The 18,360-nt window shown below is 40.3% G+C and overlaps 1 protein-coding gene across 3 annotated transcripts in view; it reads left to right on the top strand.

Moving 5' to 3' along the window:
- Positions 1 to 18,360, top strand: part of TEX2 (testis expressed 2) — a 112,009-nt gene that overhangs the window by 51,381 nt on the left and 42,268 nt on the right. For all 3 annotated transcript variants that reach the window (XM_081271714.1, XM_081271712.1, XM_081271713.1), the window contains 2 exons: positions 13,346 to 13,546; positions 14,708 to 15,053. In XM_081271714.1, the coding sequence (XP_081127840.1) occupies positions 13,346 to 13,546; positions 14,708 to 15,053 (547 nt within the window). The remainder of the gene's footprint in view (positions 1 to 13,345; positions 13,547 to 14,707; positions 15,054 to 18,360) is intronic.

The raw sequence follows: 18,360 nt of genomic DNA, 5'->3' as shown, positions 1-18,360 counted from the left end.
TGTTGACATTTAATTCCCTGTGTAATAGTGTTGAGAAGTGATGGTCCTTTAAGAGAAGGTGCCACCCTTGTGGAAGGAGTAATATAGTTCTGTAAAAGATTAGTTATCCTGAGAGTGGATCATTACAAAGCCAGCTAGGCACCTGCCCTTTTTCTCTCTCACACACATTTTACTCTTCCTCATGCCCCTGCCTCCCCCTTTCCTTTCCCTCTACATGGAATAGCACGTGGCCCTACCAGAAGCTGAGCAGAGGCTGCAGCATGCTCTTGGACCTCCAGAGTGCTGATCTGTCGATTTCTTTCCTTTAAAAATTACCCAGACTTGAATATTTTGTTATAGCAACAGAAAGCAGACTGAAGACATCTTTGAACCTGTTTTTGGAATGAGTCAAAAGAGCTACTTTTTAATTTTTTTGTTTGTTTGTTTTGTAATGCTGGCGACTGAACCCACGGCCTCATACACACTAAGTGAGCATTGGTTTGAATTATTTTTGTGCACTGGATCCTATTGAGTTTTGTAGAGAAAATGATAATGCAGTTCTGGAGGGCAGGAATGAAAACCTTCAAATAAACAAAACAAACCCTCCCTGATACTAGAGGCTCTAAAACTTGCTGTTGGCTAAACTCCCTAATACAGAGGCGCAGACTCTCACAGTGATCCTGCATGCTTCGTGCCCTCAGTAGACTCCATCTGTGAGCCATGAGCCTGTGGAGCAGGGACCAGGTTGCTCAAAGACCATTTTGGGAGACCACATGTTTTTAAACCTCTGTTCTCATTGAGAGGTCCAGGAGGGGCTTGCAGCCTGAACAGGACTAAGAGCCTAGATCCTTTATTGGTCCCCAAAACAATGCAAGGAGCAGTTTTTCTTCTCTGTGACTTAACATGAGGATGAGGAGGGGAAAAGTAAAGTTTTTCTTTACCTTATCAGGACAGTTTTCATATCCGGTTTATACTGCTGATTTGTATTTAAACATGGTGCTGTAGCAGTGATGGATATGTGCAACAACACACCAAAAAAGATTAATTTGCAGCTAAGAAGTGGCTATTCTCAAAGGCTGGTGACTTCTGAGCCCACACTGTATTCTACCATCTCCCAAGCCAAGCACAGCTGATCAGAATATACTACTCTGGAACATATGCAAGAAGGGCCTCCATGTGGCTAAAGAGCTGTCAGTATCCAAGAAGAACCTCAGGACCATCTCCAATGCCTAAGTGGCTGAGGCGCCTGGAATTTGCCATCCTTCTGCCTCAGCCTCCTGAGCTGTTAGTATTACAGGTGTGCCCACTGTGCCCAGTGCCCACTCGTTCTCCCCCCGCTCCTTCCACTGTTAGGATTTATTTATTTATTTACAATTTTTTATTTGTCCTTTTAGGTATGCATGACAGTAGAGTATATTTTGACATACATACATGGAGTATAACTTATTCTGATTAGGATTCTATTCTTGTGGTTATACATGATGTGGAGTTACACTGGTCATGTATTCATATATGAACATATGAAGGTTAAGTCTGATTCATTCTACTGTCTTTCCTATTCTCATCCTTCCTGCCTCCCCTTCATTCCCCATGTCTAATCCTGAACTTCTTTTCTTCCCTTACCCCCCTTATTGTTTGTTGATATTTGTATATCAGAACATTCAACCTTTGGTTTCTTGGGATTGGCTTATTTCACTTTGCATGATATTCTCCAGATCCATCTATTTACCAGCAGATGCCATAAAGTCATTCTTTTTTATGGTGGAGTAATATTCCATTGTGTATATACCACATTTTCTTTATCATTCATCTGTTGAGGAGTACCTAGGTTGGTTCCATAGCATAGCCATTGTGAATTGGGCTGCTGTAAACATTGATGTGGCTGCATCACTGTTGTAGCCTCATTTTAAGTCCATTGGGTGTATGCCAAGAGTGGGATAACTGGGTCAAATGGTGGTTCCATTCCAGGTTTTCTGAGGAATCTCCACACTGCTTTCCAGAGTGGTTGCACCAATTTGCAGGCCCAACCAGCACCATATGAGTGAACCTTTTTTCCCACATCCTCATTAACATTTATCTTTACTTGCTTCACAGTAAAGGAAACAATCAAAAATGTGAAGAGAGAGCCTATAGAATGGGAGAAAATCTTTGCCACCTGCACCTCAGATAGAGTATTAATCTCCAGAATATATAAAAAACTCACAAAACATAAAACCAAAAAAAAAAAAAAAAACAACCATTCAATAAATGGGCAGGGGAACTGAACAGCCAATTCACAGAAGAAATATAATCAGTCAACAGATATATGAAAAAGGTTCAATATCTCTATTATAGAAATACACATTAAAACTGCACTGAGATTCCATCTTACTATAGTCAGAATGACAATTATCAAGAATACACGTAATGATAAATGTTCTTAATGTGTGGGGAGGTCATGGTCAATGTGAAGAAGCACAGGAGAGCTGAGTGTGGTGGTATATACCTGGAATCCCAGCAGTTCTCGAGGCTGAGGCAGGAGGATCATAGGTTCTAGGCCAGCCTCACCAACTTAATGAGGCCCTAAGCAAGTTAGTGAGACCCTGTCTCAAAAAAAAATAAAAAGGGTTGGAGATGTGACTCAGTATTAAGCAACCCCAGGTTCAATCCCCAGTCCCCCGCCCCCACTTAATGTATGGTTTTTATAAATATAGCTATTTCCCCCTCTCCTCCCCCCAAAAAAAACAGCCTGGGAGAAAGGTTGCCTTGGGCATCCAACTCAAGTGAGGAGTGATTGCCTGGAAGCAAGGCAGCCACTGGAGCCTTAGGAGAAGCTAATGGGACTTAGAACCTGGCATGCTGGGTCAGGTAGCAAAATGCAGGGCCACCATAGTGACAGCCCTGGCATGATAAATCTCTGGAGTTCTTTTTTGGGTGACTGACTAGATGTCCTGAGATGGAGACCCTTGGAAAGAATGGGTTGGGCCTGGGAGAATGAGGCATTTAGAGTCAGCATATTGTACTCAGGATGTTTGCCACACATTCTTAATTGGATTGGATGGTTCGCCTTCAAAAATGTACTTGTCACTTGGCCAGGAGTATATTTCATTCAGTGCCTCTGTACACCAACCTTTCTATGTTTGTTACAAAAAACTTCCTGAAGATTTCGTAAGGTTCTTGGATTTATGTTTGAGGTGTGACTCAGACGCAGTTTTGAATTATATTCATGAGCAGGTTCTTTATCTTAGACTTACAAATCAACAGCAGAATATAGCAATAGGCTATCAGTTTCCAGAATGATAATCTGTTTCTGTTTTTAAAATATGGCCTAGAACATTCACTAGAATTATTTTCACACCATTGCAGAGACTAGTAGAAGTGAATTTTAGAGAGCCATTTTATTTTCTTTAGATCAGTTAGATATTTATTACAAGAAGCACAGATTTTTCACAGTAATTAGGTTCAATGGATATAGGCTTTGGTTTTGATATATAGAAGAGTAATTTTGTAGGGAGGACATTTGAGAAGAAATTCTAGCTTATAAATTTAATCTCAATTTTATGAAGTTTTTCTTCTTCTTCTTTTTTTTTTTTTTAATAAACTAGAGTGAACAAATTGATAGGAGAAAATAGCCTCATTATGTACAGCCAAGGTAGACTTGGTTGCTTTCTGTTGGTATCTTATAACTCTCAGTGTAAGTAAAAGAAATATAAAATTACTTCTTTCTTTTGTATACTTAAGTGAAAATGTTCTGCCTTCATAATGAGTCACATGAGTTTTTTTTTAATACCTTTATTTTATTTATTTGTATGTGGTGCTGAGGATCAAACCCAGTGCCTCACACATGCTAGGCAAGCGCTCTTCACTGAGCTACAACCCCAGCCCTCACTTGAGTTTTTAATGTATGGCTTTTATAAACATAGTATTTCCTAGTGTACCTTTTTGCTAGAAAATTTATCAGGGAAGATGGCTTCAGTGCAGGTGGCTCTCACTTACAAGCAAGTAGGTATCTCATGATGGTCCCCTCTTCCCCCATTTTTCCAATTTCCATCCAACTCATAAACTTATGATGTGGCTGAATTGTTATTCTGGTTCATCTATGTATGAGAACAGTTTATAGCATCTCAAAAGGGCTGGGGATGTGGCTCAAAAACGTATCCTGAATTCTGAGTTGGTATTCCAGGACCATCTCCATGTGTCATCTATAGAGTGAGGAAAGAGATTGTGGGTCTAAGATTTTTCAAATCATACTTTTTTGGAAGAAAAAGATATTAACTATGGAAAAAATGCTAGATGTCTTTTCACCCCCAAGTTTATGTTTAATATATAAAGAAGGAATAAAATACCTTAAAGACTATTCTTATTGAATAGTAATTAATCTTTAGAAAGAGGCTTGCCATTGACCTGGCACTGTGGTACATGACTGTAATCCCAGTTATTTGGAGGCTGAAGCAGGAGGATTGTAAGCTCAAGGCCAGTCTGGGCACCTTGGTTTGAGACCTTGTCTCTAAAAAAGGGCTGAGGATGTAAACCCAGTGCCTCTGGGTTTAATTCCCAGTACTGCCAATAAAAGAAAAAGGTTTTTCTAAGACGAGTATGTAAACAAGATGGCCCCAGGTGTGTGTTTTTGTGTTGGTGCCCACACCACTATTATTACTCATTGTTTTATTCTGATGCTTCTTTCTTTCAGTGGTATCCAAATGAGTTCCAACAAGACTCTATCAGTAAGAAAATATTAAAAGTTTATTTTATTTTTGTTTTTTCTGGCTAAGAAATGAAATAAGCCTTGTGAGATTTAACATACAGATGATTATATATTGACCTTTGTCCAAAAGCCTTGGAAATTATTAATAAGACTATTTGAAATAATGAATTTACATCTGTTATCATTAACAGTGAGCCTCACCCTTAGCATATATATTGTACCTTAAAATGTCAGTTAAAAGCTGGGTGTGGTGGCGTACACGTGTAATCCCAGCAGCTTAGAAGACTGAGGCAGGAAGATTGTAAGTTAAAGTGAGCCTCAGCAACTTAGTGAGACCCTAAGTAACTCAGTGAGACCTTGTCTCAAAATAAAATACAAAAAAAAAAAAAAAAAAAAGGGCTGGGGATGTGGCTCAGTGGTTAAGTACCTTTGGGTTCAATCCCCAGTTTAAAAAAAAAAAGTCAGTTAAAGATAGTTTGAAAGTATCATAATGGAAAAACTAAAAATTAGCAAAATGTCTAATTACTTCATCTTTTACTCTATTTTCATTTTATAAAAGTTGTATTAAGGGCTGCAGTTGTGGCTCAGTGGTATAGCGCTTGTGTAGCATGTGTGAGGCACTAGGTTAGATCCTCAGCACCACATAAAAATGAATGAATAAATAAAATAAAGGTATAAAAATGTAATATTAAGTTTTTAAAGCTGTATTAAAACGTGATTTTGAGTAAAGGTACATATTGTTTGTACATATTAACAAATTTATTTGATGAGATGTGTGATCTGGAAAGATTGGAGACTACTATTTTATTTGCTTACTGATCTATTCTAATTTCAACACTTACTACTATGATTATCTCATGTATTAACATAAATAAGACTTTGGTTATTGCAGTGGTTCATCTGAGATTACTTTCTTTGGCCACATAATTAACTGCCTTTTATTTCCTACTTTGTTGCAGTCTGTTAATGCATTAGAATTAAAAACTCACCTGACTTTGAGAGGTGCCCCCTGGAGGATAGGGAGAGCTGGGATAAAGGCCCTTTTCCCAGAGCCTGTGGCTTTAGCCCTGACACTTATGATTTTAGTGACATATTTGTGAAGGTGACCTTGAAATAGGCAGTTGGAAGATGTGAATGGCATCGAAGCTGGCACTTTCTTCCCTTAATTATTTTTTGCTTTTAATATTCTTTGTTATATTTTTGAGTAGCAGATAGCCATCATTCCTTGTATGAATTCTATATATCTGCAGGTTGCTTGTCTTTCATAAATAAAGTTAAATTTGTATCTAAGATTCTATAATGATTATTAGGTTGTTTCTTACCTAATCTCAAACTCCATAGTCTGTGATGTTATGTTTTGTTGCTGTTGTTGTTTGTTTGTGGGAACAAGGTAAAGCCCAGAGGCACTTTACCACTGAACCACATCCCTAGCCCTCTTTATTTTTTATTTTGAGACAAAGTCTCCCTAAGTTGCTTGAGACCTCATTAAGTTTCTGAGGCTGGCCTTGAACTGAACCTGCCTCAGCCTCTCGAATCACTGGGATCACAGACATGCACCACCACACTTGGCTCTGATGCTGTTTTTAACTGATAATTCTAGTGTTTGAGCATTAATAGGAAGTAAGCCTGGTAAAGAGGAACTCCTGCTTTTGTTTTAGTCTGGGGAACAAAAGAATAATCACCTTTTCGTGTGCTTCAGAGATGGTTCTTAGTAGCAGTGGTCTCAATTTAGGATTTGCTTCTTCCCTGGTAGACTCAAAGAAGGAAGGAACCAGGATCTGGGTGATGGGCAGGTGCATAGGCCAGTGCAGCCATAGTGAAAACACACTGTATAGTGGTGTCAGCTCAGGCTCCCTGTGCACTGGAGGCAGAGGAATTCCCATCTCTTCCTTAGGCCAGAGGGCTGGCACTTTTCTCAGCTCAGCATTAATCTGCATAAGAGAGCATTGGCCTTGAACTCCTCTTTGGCACCATAAACTCAAAGTGAGCACAATAGTAGTTCTTCCAGACTTTATTATTTTGCAAAAGGTTAATTGTAGCTTTTAATCTCTCCAAGTATTAAAAGGGCCCCTTTATAGATTGTGGTTTGTACTTTCGGCCAAATGTGGCATCTAAATCCAGTAGGGAATTGAAGAGAAACCCCTGACCTTTTACAGACACCATCACAGGACCAGTCTGTGGGCCAGACTGCTGCAGCCTGCTGACTGGGTCATTGTCCCCAGTGGCAGGCACTGTCTCCATTTTAATAATCTCAGCTTCAGAAAGAAATGAGTCTCATCTGGGATGTTTTAGTGTGGGTTGAGGGCATTTCATTTTTGTTTTTGTTTTTTCCAGTTGAGCTCTTGAAACAGAATGGGGTCCTAGTTGTCTACCACATCTGTTTATAATTCCATTCCAGTGCTTCATACCAAAATAAAGTCGCAGAAACACCTCACTTGGTGAGAATTTTAGAACAGGTGAGCAGTGGACAGTGGGCACTGTGTGGGGAGCAGAGTAAAGGCCATGGGGTTGCCATCTGCCCTCAAGACTGGATATTTGACTGCTGAAGTCTAGAAATTCCATGTGCAGCTTAATCCAGGGAGTTATTCAAGTCCCAGGAAAAAACTTGGCTGGTTGATGGTATGAAAAGATGATTAGGTTTGCACTAGGAAATCGCTTTCTGCAAGGGCAGCCTGGGTCAGATGACTAGGGGGGCACCTTAGGGACAGAATCCAGGAGGGCTGGAGGAGAGTCATACTGGCCAGCCTCTTGTCCTGAGACTCCAAAGACTAATCTGCACTCTTGACTACCTGTCTGGTGTGGGTCAGGTTAAGGTAGCCCCTGTGATTCTCTCAGGGTTTCCTGTCAACATTTGTAATGTTCTGGAAAAAGCCTTGGGTAGGAGGCTGCAAAACCCCTCTCTTCTCCAGATAAGAAAGAACTGATTTAAATTCTGTTCTGAAAAGCTTCAAACCTTACTCAAGATTCTTTCTTGCTCTGTACAACTTTGTGCAGTTTTACCTTGATTTTTCTCTTTGAGAACAGTGATAAGTCTTCTCCTTCCAAGTTACTGCCTGGCGTGTTCCTTTGTGTGCCTCCAGTTATGCAGCCTGCTCTCCAAATACAGGCTGCAGGGGCACGCCAGCCTGCTCTGCTTACCTGTGATTGCCAGGGATTTCACGTACTCCTCACACCCACCCTCTGAATTTCGCTTCATTTATGTGGTCAATCAGTAAACGTTCGTTACTACACGGGTTGATAAACTGATCCCTGTTCTGTGGAGTTTGTAACTCAGTTCACTAAACCAGGCAGTTAACAGGTACGACAGGAGCAGAGTAACAGAGAAGGTAGCTTTCTGGGAGTAGTACTGCCTTTTCCTTGACCTGAGGGGTGCCTGGGCACTAGCGTACTGTGAGCTGGAGTAGGGGTCGGTGTTATGCATGGATCCCAGGTAGGAGCCCACGACTCAGAGTTAGGGAGACTTGATTCAAGTCCCAGATGGTGCCACTCTCTAGACCTTGGGAGTCACATCCCTTCCCCTCTTACCACTTTCCTCACTTGTGAACTTGTAGGGAATTAGCAGAAGAAATAATGCACCTGAGATACCTGGAGATACAGTGTGTGTTTCAATGCCAGCTACTATAAAGTGCTAAATATTAGCACTTTAAAAAGCATAGACTTAAAATTTGTTCATATTTGGTGTTTAAATTATTCCTCAAAAAGTACTGTCAATATGCAGAAAAATGATTGTGGCTTAGGCATAGAATAAGGTAGGGATGAGGGAGGCATACAGTAAGCCATGCTGGACCCTTTTACAGGGGGAGAAACTGGGGGTCCAAGGGCTAAGCATCACCCAACCTATTGGCAAGTGGTGAAAGCAGGACTGGGACCCAAGATGCTTTGCAGTTCTGCTAAGGTGTATGGTTGGTGTCAGTACCTGTGTTTTGACCAACAGTCTTTTATGTCATCAAATAGGAGCAGGATAGGGTCTCACTTAAACTAACACATGATTATTCACGACTGAATGTGCAAATGAAATCTTGAGTCATGGGTGGCTGTGTGTGTGTGTGTGTGTGTGTGTGTGTGTGTGTGTGTGAATGTGTGTGTGTGAATGATTGAGTTTAGCCTTTAGTAGATCTTTGGCAAAAAGAAAGAAACATGGTAGTTCAGGTTCTGGAAGGAGAAAATCTGAAGTTGAAAGGGAAGGAGAAACCACAGCAGCTGGGGAATCTGAGAAGATAGGTAGGAAGAGGAGGGCCAGCCAAGCTCCTCCTTAGAAGAAGGAAGCACCTGGGGACTCTCCCAAGGGCAGGATTCTCCTAGGCCTGCCTCTGGCTTCTCATCTCTGTCACCCTGGTACTCCAGGTAGGATTTTGTGATTCAGACTATGTAGGTCGGGGGCCCAAACACTGTTCTGTCCTTCATATTCCTCTGAGTCAGGTTATTCTAGAATTTCTGGAATTGGGTGAGGGGTAGAAGGTGACCTGTATCTGTCAAGAGTTGTCAGCAAAGAAAGGCAACTGCTTACTTATCTCAGAGTGCCCTGGAGAGGACACACGCTGGCAGGGCCAGCTCTCCAGGCTGGGGGGTGGAGCACCCAACCTTCTGGCCAAAAACCAGATCCCCAAAGCACTGTGGGAAAAGGTTGCCCTTGTTAAACCAGATACTTGGATTTTTTTTTTTTTTTTTAACTAGGATTTTCTTAAGGACAGTAATTGACCCAAAACTTGTTATGGCAGAATAATGGCTCATCACCTGAGTGTGTCTGTCCTGTAAAAAGATGAGCTGGTGCTGCTTATGTCCCAATGCATGTGTCTGTGTGTCTTGCTTTCTAAATCTGAAAATCTAAGGAATAAACTGAAAACTTGACCTCAGTTTGTCCGTAAATTGAGTATTTTTTTTAATATTTATTTCTTAGTTGTAGTTGGACACAATACCTTTTTATTTATTTATTTATTTATTTATTTGGTGCTGAGGATCAAACCCAGGGCCTCACATGTGCTAGGCGAATGCTCTACTGCTGAGCCACAACCCCAGCCCCAAATAGAGTATTTTTTAATGTTACTATAGAATTTTAATGTTAGAACTCTAAGAGTTTAAAAACTTAAGTTTTTTTTAAACCTAGATTTTTAAAAAATTCTTATTCCTATGTTTTTAATATGGCAGGTTGTTTTGTTTGTTTGTTTCTAAAGGGTTTTGAATCTCTGCAATAGATGTTTCATTTGGAAATGAGATGACATTCTGTAATTTAATTATTCAAAACACCTGGTAAAACAGCATGAAACTGCCATTAGTGAGTTTGAGGCCTCTTGTGATAAAGACTATGTGTATTGGAAACAATAGAAAGAAGTTAGAGGAGGGGATTGGGCTTTAGCTCAGTTGGTGGGGTTCTTGCCTTGCGTGCCCAAAGCCCTGGGTTCAATCCTCAGTACCGCCAAAAAAAAAAAAAAGTTGTAGGATTTTGCTGGTTCTGCTGTGCCAGTTGTCTACGGGCCCTCTACTCTCTCATACAGAAACCTCCCACCACATGTGGCCATAGTGCCCTTTAAGAGTAGTTAGCTGGAACCAGATATGCTGGAGGTGTAAAGTGCACACTGGGTTTTGAAGGCTTAGTTACAGTAAAACAAAGAATGTAAAATATCATCCATTTTTTTATATTGATTACATGGTGAAATAATATTTTGGATATATTGGGTTGAATTGAACACATGGTTAAAATGAATTTGACCTGCTTATTTTTTCATTTTTAATAAGACTATCAGGCAATTTAAAATAACACATTTTCGTGCCTCACATTAATGGCTCACATTATATTCTCATTGGCCAGTACCTTCCTGGGTAATTCTGCATTTTCTGACTTAGGCAGGAAAGACAAAATGAAAACAATTGGAGAGAAACCACCTTTTATTCCTAAGTGGCTCTTATTCATAAATCAGATAATTAACCAGTCCAATCTCAGGAATTTCAAAAGGCAGAATCTTCCACAGCTTACATTACTCTGAATCAGTCTTTATCTGAGAATCACATCACAATATAATGACTGTTTTTTTCCCCCTCCTTCTTCTTCTTCAACCCCTCCAGTCTGGTGGATGGTAGCTATAATTTTAGGGATTTTGTCCAAAATGCCAGTACTTTGTTCATTCCATTGGCTCTTTTCCTTATCTTTGTTCATTCCATTGGTTCTTTTCCATATCTTTGTAATATTATGTTACTGGAAATTAATGAAAAATATTTTATCTGGCAATATTGTTGCAGTAATGCTTGTCCTATATCAAATTATGATGATTTTAATTCAAAATAGACATTAAATAAATGTTGAGCACCTCAGCAAAGGTGTTCTGGTGGAACATAAAACTATTGCACGCACTTCGTACCTCAGGTTGCCTCTACTATAACCAGGCCATGCACACTCAACACACTCAAGAATAAACCAGAAGGGACTCTGGTCAAATGGCTAGCAAGCTGCTGTTTAGTCCAGTCGTCATTCCCTGACCCTGAGAGGTTCTCAGGCATCCGCTCCTCCTTCCCTTGCTACATGGATTCTTTTGGGATTTAGTTGCTCTGCAAATGGATAGTCTGGCATTGGGTATAGGGACCTGAGGTAGCCCAGAAAAATCAGATCTGCTTCAAAGCTCTTGTTTAAATTGGCTTTATAACTTTAGCCCTAGGAAACCTTTATGTAAGACAGTATTTTCTGTGTAAAGAGGTGTTTAGTCAAAATAGTTGTGTTTAAGAGGATGAATACATTTGGAGAAAATTCCACCCAAGAGCAGAATGATATTTTTTTCAAGTGCGCACAGACCTGTCACCAAAATAGACCATCTCTGGGACATAAAGTAAACCTTAACAAAATTTAAAAATTGGTTTTATATAGAGGATGTTCTCTGACCCTATGGTAATTAGGCTAGAAATCAATAACAGAAAGATAACTGGAAATTTCTCATTGGAAATTAAACAACTTACCTCTAAATGGCTTGTGGGTCCAAAGATAGAGTCCAAAAGGAAATTAGAAGATATTTTCAATTAAATGAAATTTCAGCTTAAGCATTGCTTAGAAGGAGATTAATAACATTAAAAGTTTATATTAGAAAAGAAGAAGCATTTAACAAAAGCACGAATTCATGGTTTAAAACCTTTCTACAGCTGGGCACGGTGGCACACAGCCTCAGCAATGGTGAGGTGCTAAGCAACTCATTGAGACCCTGTCTCTAAATACAATAAAAAATAGGGTTGGGGATGTGGCTCAGTGGTTGAGTGCCTCTGAGTTCAATCCCTGGTACAAAAACAAACAAACAAACAAAAAAACACCTTTCTACAAAGAAAACCTGAGGCCAAGATGGCTTCATTGGCATAATCTAACAAACCCTTAAGGAAGAAGTAATATTAATTCTATACAAACTCTTCTGGAAAATAGAGAAGAGGGAACACTTCCTAGTTCATTTAATGAGGCTTACTACTGTGGATCCCAAAAGAGGGTCTTCCCCACAGACTCTACAGACATTGAAAGGGTCAGAGGGAAGTACTACAAACAACACAAACTATCAGAGTTTACTCCAGAAGGAATATGTAGCCTGAGTAGCCCGTTAGGAATTAAAGAAATTGGTTTAAAATCCTTCTACAAAGAAAACTCTAGGCCAGATGACTTCATTGGCAAATTCTACCAAATCTTTAAGGAAGAAATAATAATTCTTCACACGATCTTCCAGAAAATACCAAAAGATATTACATGAAAATAATAGATCACTTACCTTCATGATCTTAAAGGACAAATGAACAAAATATCAACAAGTCAAATCCAGCAGTGTATCCAGCAACACCAGGGCTGGGTGTTGCTCGGTAGTAGAGCACTTGCACAGCATGGGCAAGGCCCCGCTTAAAGCCTCAGCACTGTTTACAAAAGAAGAAGAAGAAGAATCATAATGTTATACTGGTAACCTGACTTCTCAGAATAAAAAGCCTTAATTTTGTACTGTTCCTGGTTTCTATCATGTCAAAATTCCTACCCCAGTCAGGTACAAGCTACCTGAAGTCACTGAGCATGAAGTCGGGAAGTGTCTAGGGTCAGCTCTCATGAACTTCTTCACATCGTGACTAATGCATGACTAGTCCTGAAAATGTAAGACTGAGACAGCATTTAAAAGTCAGTGGAGGGCTGGGGTTGTGACTCGGTGGCAGAGCACTTGCCTTGCACATGTGAGGCACTGGGTTCCATCCTCAGCACCACAAAAATAAACAAACAAACAAAAAGAGCTGGGGATGTACCTTGGAGGTAACACACCCTGTGGTTTAATCCCCAGGACCAAAAAAAGGTCCAGCTGGGTGAGAGGGTCGGATTACTAATCCCAAAGGAGGTCTGGCAGAGAAACTTGTTCAGTTACATGAACAAAACTTTTTAGTTTCCAGATTTGCTTGTCAACTTAAAAAAAAAAAAAGAAAAAGAAAAAAACCTTTTATTTAGATAATAGGGCATTGCTATTCTTCCCCCAGATCAATTTTTTGGATTATCAAAACCATACCAAATTACTCCTCAGCACCAATTAGCCTTCCAGCTAGCAGTGTCTTAGCAATGTCTAGTCTAAATTGACACCTGCATCATAAGTCAAGCTTGGTTTCAGTGAGCTGAGTACCACAGTGTTCATAATGTTCATGCAGAACCCAATGAGTGTTTGCTCTGCTTTACTAATGCAAGTTTTTCTCCACCAGGGATGGATGAATGAGATTTGCAACTATGATCCAGAAACTTACCATGCAACTCTGACACATTCTGTCTTTGTTCGGCTTGAGGGTGGAACCTTAAGACTTTCAAAGCCCAATAAAAACATATCTAGGAGGGCAAGCTACAATGAAACAAAGCCAGAGGTCACCTACATCAGCCAGAAAATCTTCGACCTCTCGGACAGCAAGGTAAGCCCAAGTGATTTGGGAAGTAGAGTTCAACTGAATGAAAAGCATCTGGAATCATGATTGCTTTACTGTATTTTTCCCCTAAAAAGGTTTTATTTTTGTTTTTTGTTGTTTAAGGACTAGTCTACTTTATGACAGTACCTCTCAGATTTTAATGCATATATAAATCACCTGGGCATCTTTGAAAATATAGATTCTGATTCAGCAACTTTGGGCGGGGCCTGAGAGTCTGCAGTTTTATGAGCTCCCAGGTGATACTCATGCTGCAGGTCCATGGACCATACCTTGAGAAGCAAGGACATCCTGCACTCAGAATTCTGACTTGAAAAGCTAATTTTTAGCTGAGCATCATGGTGCATATCTGTAATCCCAGCTGTTCAAGAGGTTGAGGCAGGAGGTTTGGGAGTTCAAGGCCAGCCTAGGCAATTTAGGAAGACCCTGTCTCAAAATAAAATGCCAAAGGCTCAGGATGTAGCTTAGTAGTAGAGTGCTTGCTGGCTGGCATGCGAGAACCTGGGTTTGATCCCCAGAGCTTTAAAAAATAATAATAATTCAGTCAAGTAAAAACCTCTGTGTGGTAGTACAAGGGTACTAGCAGTGAATGAAAGTTCTGTAGAATGTGCACATTGTGCATTGTGGATGGGAAAAATAACTATATTTTGATAAAGTATATTCTGCTGGGAGAAATGTAAATTGTTACTCCGGAAGCCATATTTTCTATTCTTATAACTCATCTGAACTTAAGTTTCCCCAAAGTGACAAAAGTACTGAATGTGGTTTTTATATGTTTATTCTTGAATTGATACACAACATTGACTTGAGCTTTTCATATAGATTGATTTATTCTTTTTTCCCAACTTAGATTTCACACATGGTTATTAAAGTTGATTGATATCCAAACTTGGTTGATGATAACCAGCTTAACATTATTTACTTCTGCTGCCTGAAAATTGTAGATATTTGTGCCTCTTGAGGAGTAACAAGTTATTTCTAAAAATTTATTCCAGTTTCTATAGTCATGTTGTAGACAGGTAGTTAAAAATATTTCACATTCATTTTAGTCAAAAATTCTACAAGTCTTGCATTTTTTGCGATGTATGATATTAATGCATAGTGTAGCCACTCTTTAGTATATAAATCATCATTTCCCTTTCTCTCTAGATTTATCTTGTACCTAAAAGTTTGGCTCGCAAACGAATCTGGAATAAAAAGTACCCCATTTGTATTGAGCTTGGTCGGCAAGATGACTTTATGTCTAAGACTCACACAGATAAGGAAACTTCCGAAGAGAAACCACCAGCTGAGAGAGAAGACCCTAAGGGAAGTGAGGACATTAAGAAGCCACCCCACCCTCAAGAGGGAACAAAATCTGGCCAGCGAGATCAGATACTATATCTGTTTGGAAGAACTGGCCGAGAAAAAGAGGAGTGGTTTAGGAGATTTATTCTGGCATCTAAGCTGAAGTCCGACCTCAAGAAGCCATCCGGTGTCTCTGGAAATAAACAAGGTAATGCACTTGTGCTAAGTGCACTTGCAATTTTAAAGGGCCTATAGGGAGGTTGGGAAAGATTACCCAGGCAGGAAGGAACAAGCCTAGCCTGAATTGATTACTCTTTGCCACCTAAAATGTGTCCTCAAGACTCATGTGCTTTTTAAACTGATCACTACAACCCTTTGTACCTAGTTGTATCACCAGCAATAGGTCTCTTTGCAGATGTATGTGGTTAGCCTTTGGTAGGTATCGGGGATTTTATTTCTTATGTACATATTGTTATGTTCTGAGAGAATCAGCAATAGGAAACACTAGTTATAAGAAAGCAGATGAGGGGCTGGGGTTGTGGCTCAGTGATAGAGCACTAACCTAGCATGTGTGAGGCCCTGGGTTCCATCCTTAGCACCACATAAAAATAATAAAGGTATTGTGTCCAACTACAACTAAAAAATAAATATTAGAAAAAGAAAGCAAGCAGGTGAAGAATGGGGGTGTAGCTTAGTAGAAGAGCATGCACTTTGCATGCATAAAGCCCTGGTTTTCATTCCCCAGCACACAACACACAAAAAACAAAAAACCAGGTAAGCCTAGCTGGTGCTCTTAAACTCCTAATCCTCAACCTGTGCTCCAAGCCTATGATCACCATAGAAACGCAGAATCTGTGGCACCTGCTGGTCATTCAAAACGGGTAACTACAAACTAACTCTCTGTTAAGCTCTGGCTGGGCCGGGTGCTGCAGGAGACAAAACCAGCCAACAGCAGCGTGTTCGTCTGTCCTTGCTCATTAGATAGACTAAACTGGTTTGTATGAGTCTGATGTTTTCAAAGTACTCTGCTAACATGAACATGGTACAATCAGTAATTGTGGGATATTAGAAAGAACAAGACCAGAGCTTTCTTAGTTGGAGTAGGGCTAGGTTGGAGCCACTCTGAGACTTTCCCTGACAAGGATTTGTGTTGATCAGGGAATATGCGGCTCATGTGGGTCTCAAACATGGCTTCACGTTGCTTTGCTCTCTGGGAGCCTACCTTGGCCCTTTCCCAGCACATTTGCTTTAACACTAGCTTCTACCTAGACCTAGAGGAGCTAAGATCCCAAAAGTCCCTTGGAAATACCTTTAGCAAGGTGAATAGGGAGATAACTGGATATACTCGTTTTCTAGGTTTGATGGGACAAAATACCACAAATGGGTGGCTTAGAACTATAAAATTTATTTTTTTCACAGTACTAGAAGCTAAAAGTTCAAAATCGAGGTGTTACCAATGCTTTGCCATCTCTGAGACTACACAGAATCCTTCCTTGCTTCTTTCTTGCATTTGATGGTAGCTGTCCATCCCTGGCTTGCAGCTGCATCCTTCCAAACCCCTCTTCTGTCATCACATAGTGTTTCTTTCCTCCTCAATAAGGACACCAGTCATATTGGATAAAATGTCCATCTCCCTCTAGTATAACTTCATTATAACAAATTCTGTCTGCAATGACCCTATTTCCAAATAAGGTCATGTTCTGAGGTAGAGGTTAGGACACACCAACATATCTTTTGGGGGACCCAGTTGAACCCATAACATTGAATAAAAGAAGACCGAAGTGGGTGAGAGTCCTCAGCACCAGCCCTGCTCAGCTCTCCTGATAGGTCTGACCAAGTAGCCACCAGCCCATGTTGCTTTTAAGCCCTTGAAATGTGGCCAGTCCAAACTGAGATGTTCTCTGAGTGTAAGATGTACATTGGATCTCAATGTTTTAGTCCAAAGCATAATGTGAAATGCTTCATTAAAATATTTTTATATTGGTGACTTGTTGAAACGAAAGAATTTTAGATGTATTTACTCAAATAAAATATATTCAAATTGATTTTCTTTGCTTATTTTTACCTTTTTAATGTGGTACCAGAAAGTTTAAAATTGTATATGTGGTTCACATTTGTGGCTCACATCGTGTTTCTGATGGGAATGTCAGGGTCCACTGGCCTAAGCACTGAATCTGAGAATCAGGTAGCTCCCAGGGATGTGTGAGACTCCCCCAGAAATACTGCCCTAGGTGCTCAGGGGTCACCCAGAGCAGCCTCCAAATCAGCATGTTATTTATAGTTTTAGCTAAAGCGTTTGATTATTTCCAGTAAATTTGTATTTTTGGCAATTCTGCTGTTCCCAGACTTCCACTCAGCACAACAAACCTAATGGCAAGAGTCAGAAATGTGGGAAAGCCCTTGGTGCTCTCATTTACACTAAAATCAAGCAAGGCCACATTCTCACACCACTAAAAATACATATACTAGTCTGGGTGGCCTTTAAAAGCTATGAATTAGGATATTTATGATAAATTTAAGTCACCCAAGGTGTGATGAGGCTGGGGCAAAGGTAAATTGGTGAGGCCTGTGCTGTTCTTCAAAGCTGCCTCTGAATCAGTGACTACACATAGATGACTTGTCAGCTGTGATGGTGTGGCTGGTGATGATTGTCCAAGGCCAAGAGCCTCTGTCTATACCAAGATGACAGAAGTAGTTCTGCTGCCTGACCCAGCCCTGTCTTCTTCCTCAGGGCTGCTGTCACTAAAGTCATAGGTTTCTCTAGCAACATGGTCTTGGATCTTGATACAGATACAGACACAGGAGGCCCAGGGCAGGGCTGAGATCCACATGCCTCAGGGCAGGAAATGGCTCCTGGAGGAGCAAGAGTAGGGTCACCTGGCACAATCCCGTGTTATCAGGGACCATCATCCATCAGATCCTCCAAGCAGTGACGACTCCTATGGCTCAGTGGTTAAGTTCCCCTGGGTACAATCCACAGTACCAAAAAAATAAAAATAATGTTGCTGAGCACGGTGGTGCACGACTATAATACCAGATACTAGAAAGGCTGAGGCAGGAGGATCGCAAATTTGAGACCAGCCTGAGAACTTAGCAAGACCATGCCTCAAAATAAAAGAAGTGTTGAGGATGTAGCTCAGTGGTAGAGTACCCCTGAGTTCAAAACCCAGTACTGCAAACACAAAAGTTAATTGTTAAGATGATGAGAGGATAATAAAGGATTATTAAAAATTTAACTCAAGGTAAAAATCTCAGTACTGAAAATTATCTAGCTAAACTGTAAATTAAGAAATGCCTGGCATAACTCTGTGTGTGGCTCTGGGGAGCTACAGTTCACATGGCTGGAACCTCTCAAAAATAAAATGATTTGTTTTGATTTTTAACCATTCTTCGTTTTCTCTCATAGTAAATCTGAATAAAATTGTTCCCTCAGGCATTTCCATGCTTAAAGCCCCTCTACTGCAGCAGGATATGTTTGAATCCAGGTTGCTCTGGAGGCCATTGGTGGTCATTCT

Source organism: Spermophilus citellus, assembly GCF_964194105.1.
Source record: "Spermophilus citellus genome assembly, chromosome: 17".
NCBI classification, from domain to species: Eukaryota; Metazoa; Chordata; class Mammalia; order Rodentia; family Sciuridae; genus Spermophilus; species Spermophilus citellus.
Note: the sequence above shows the minus strand (reverse complement) of the source record. Positions and strands in the feature narration are given on the sequence as shown.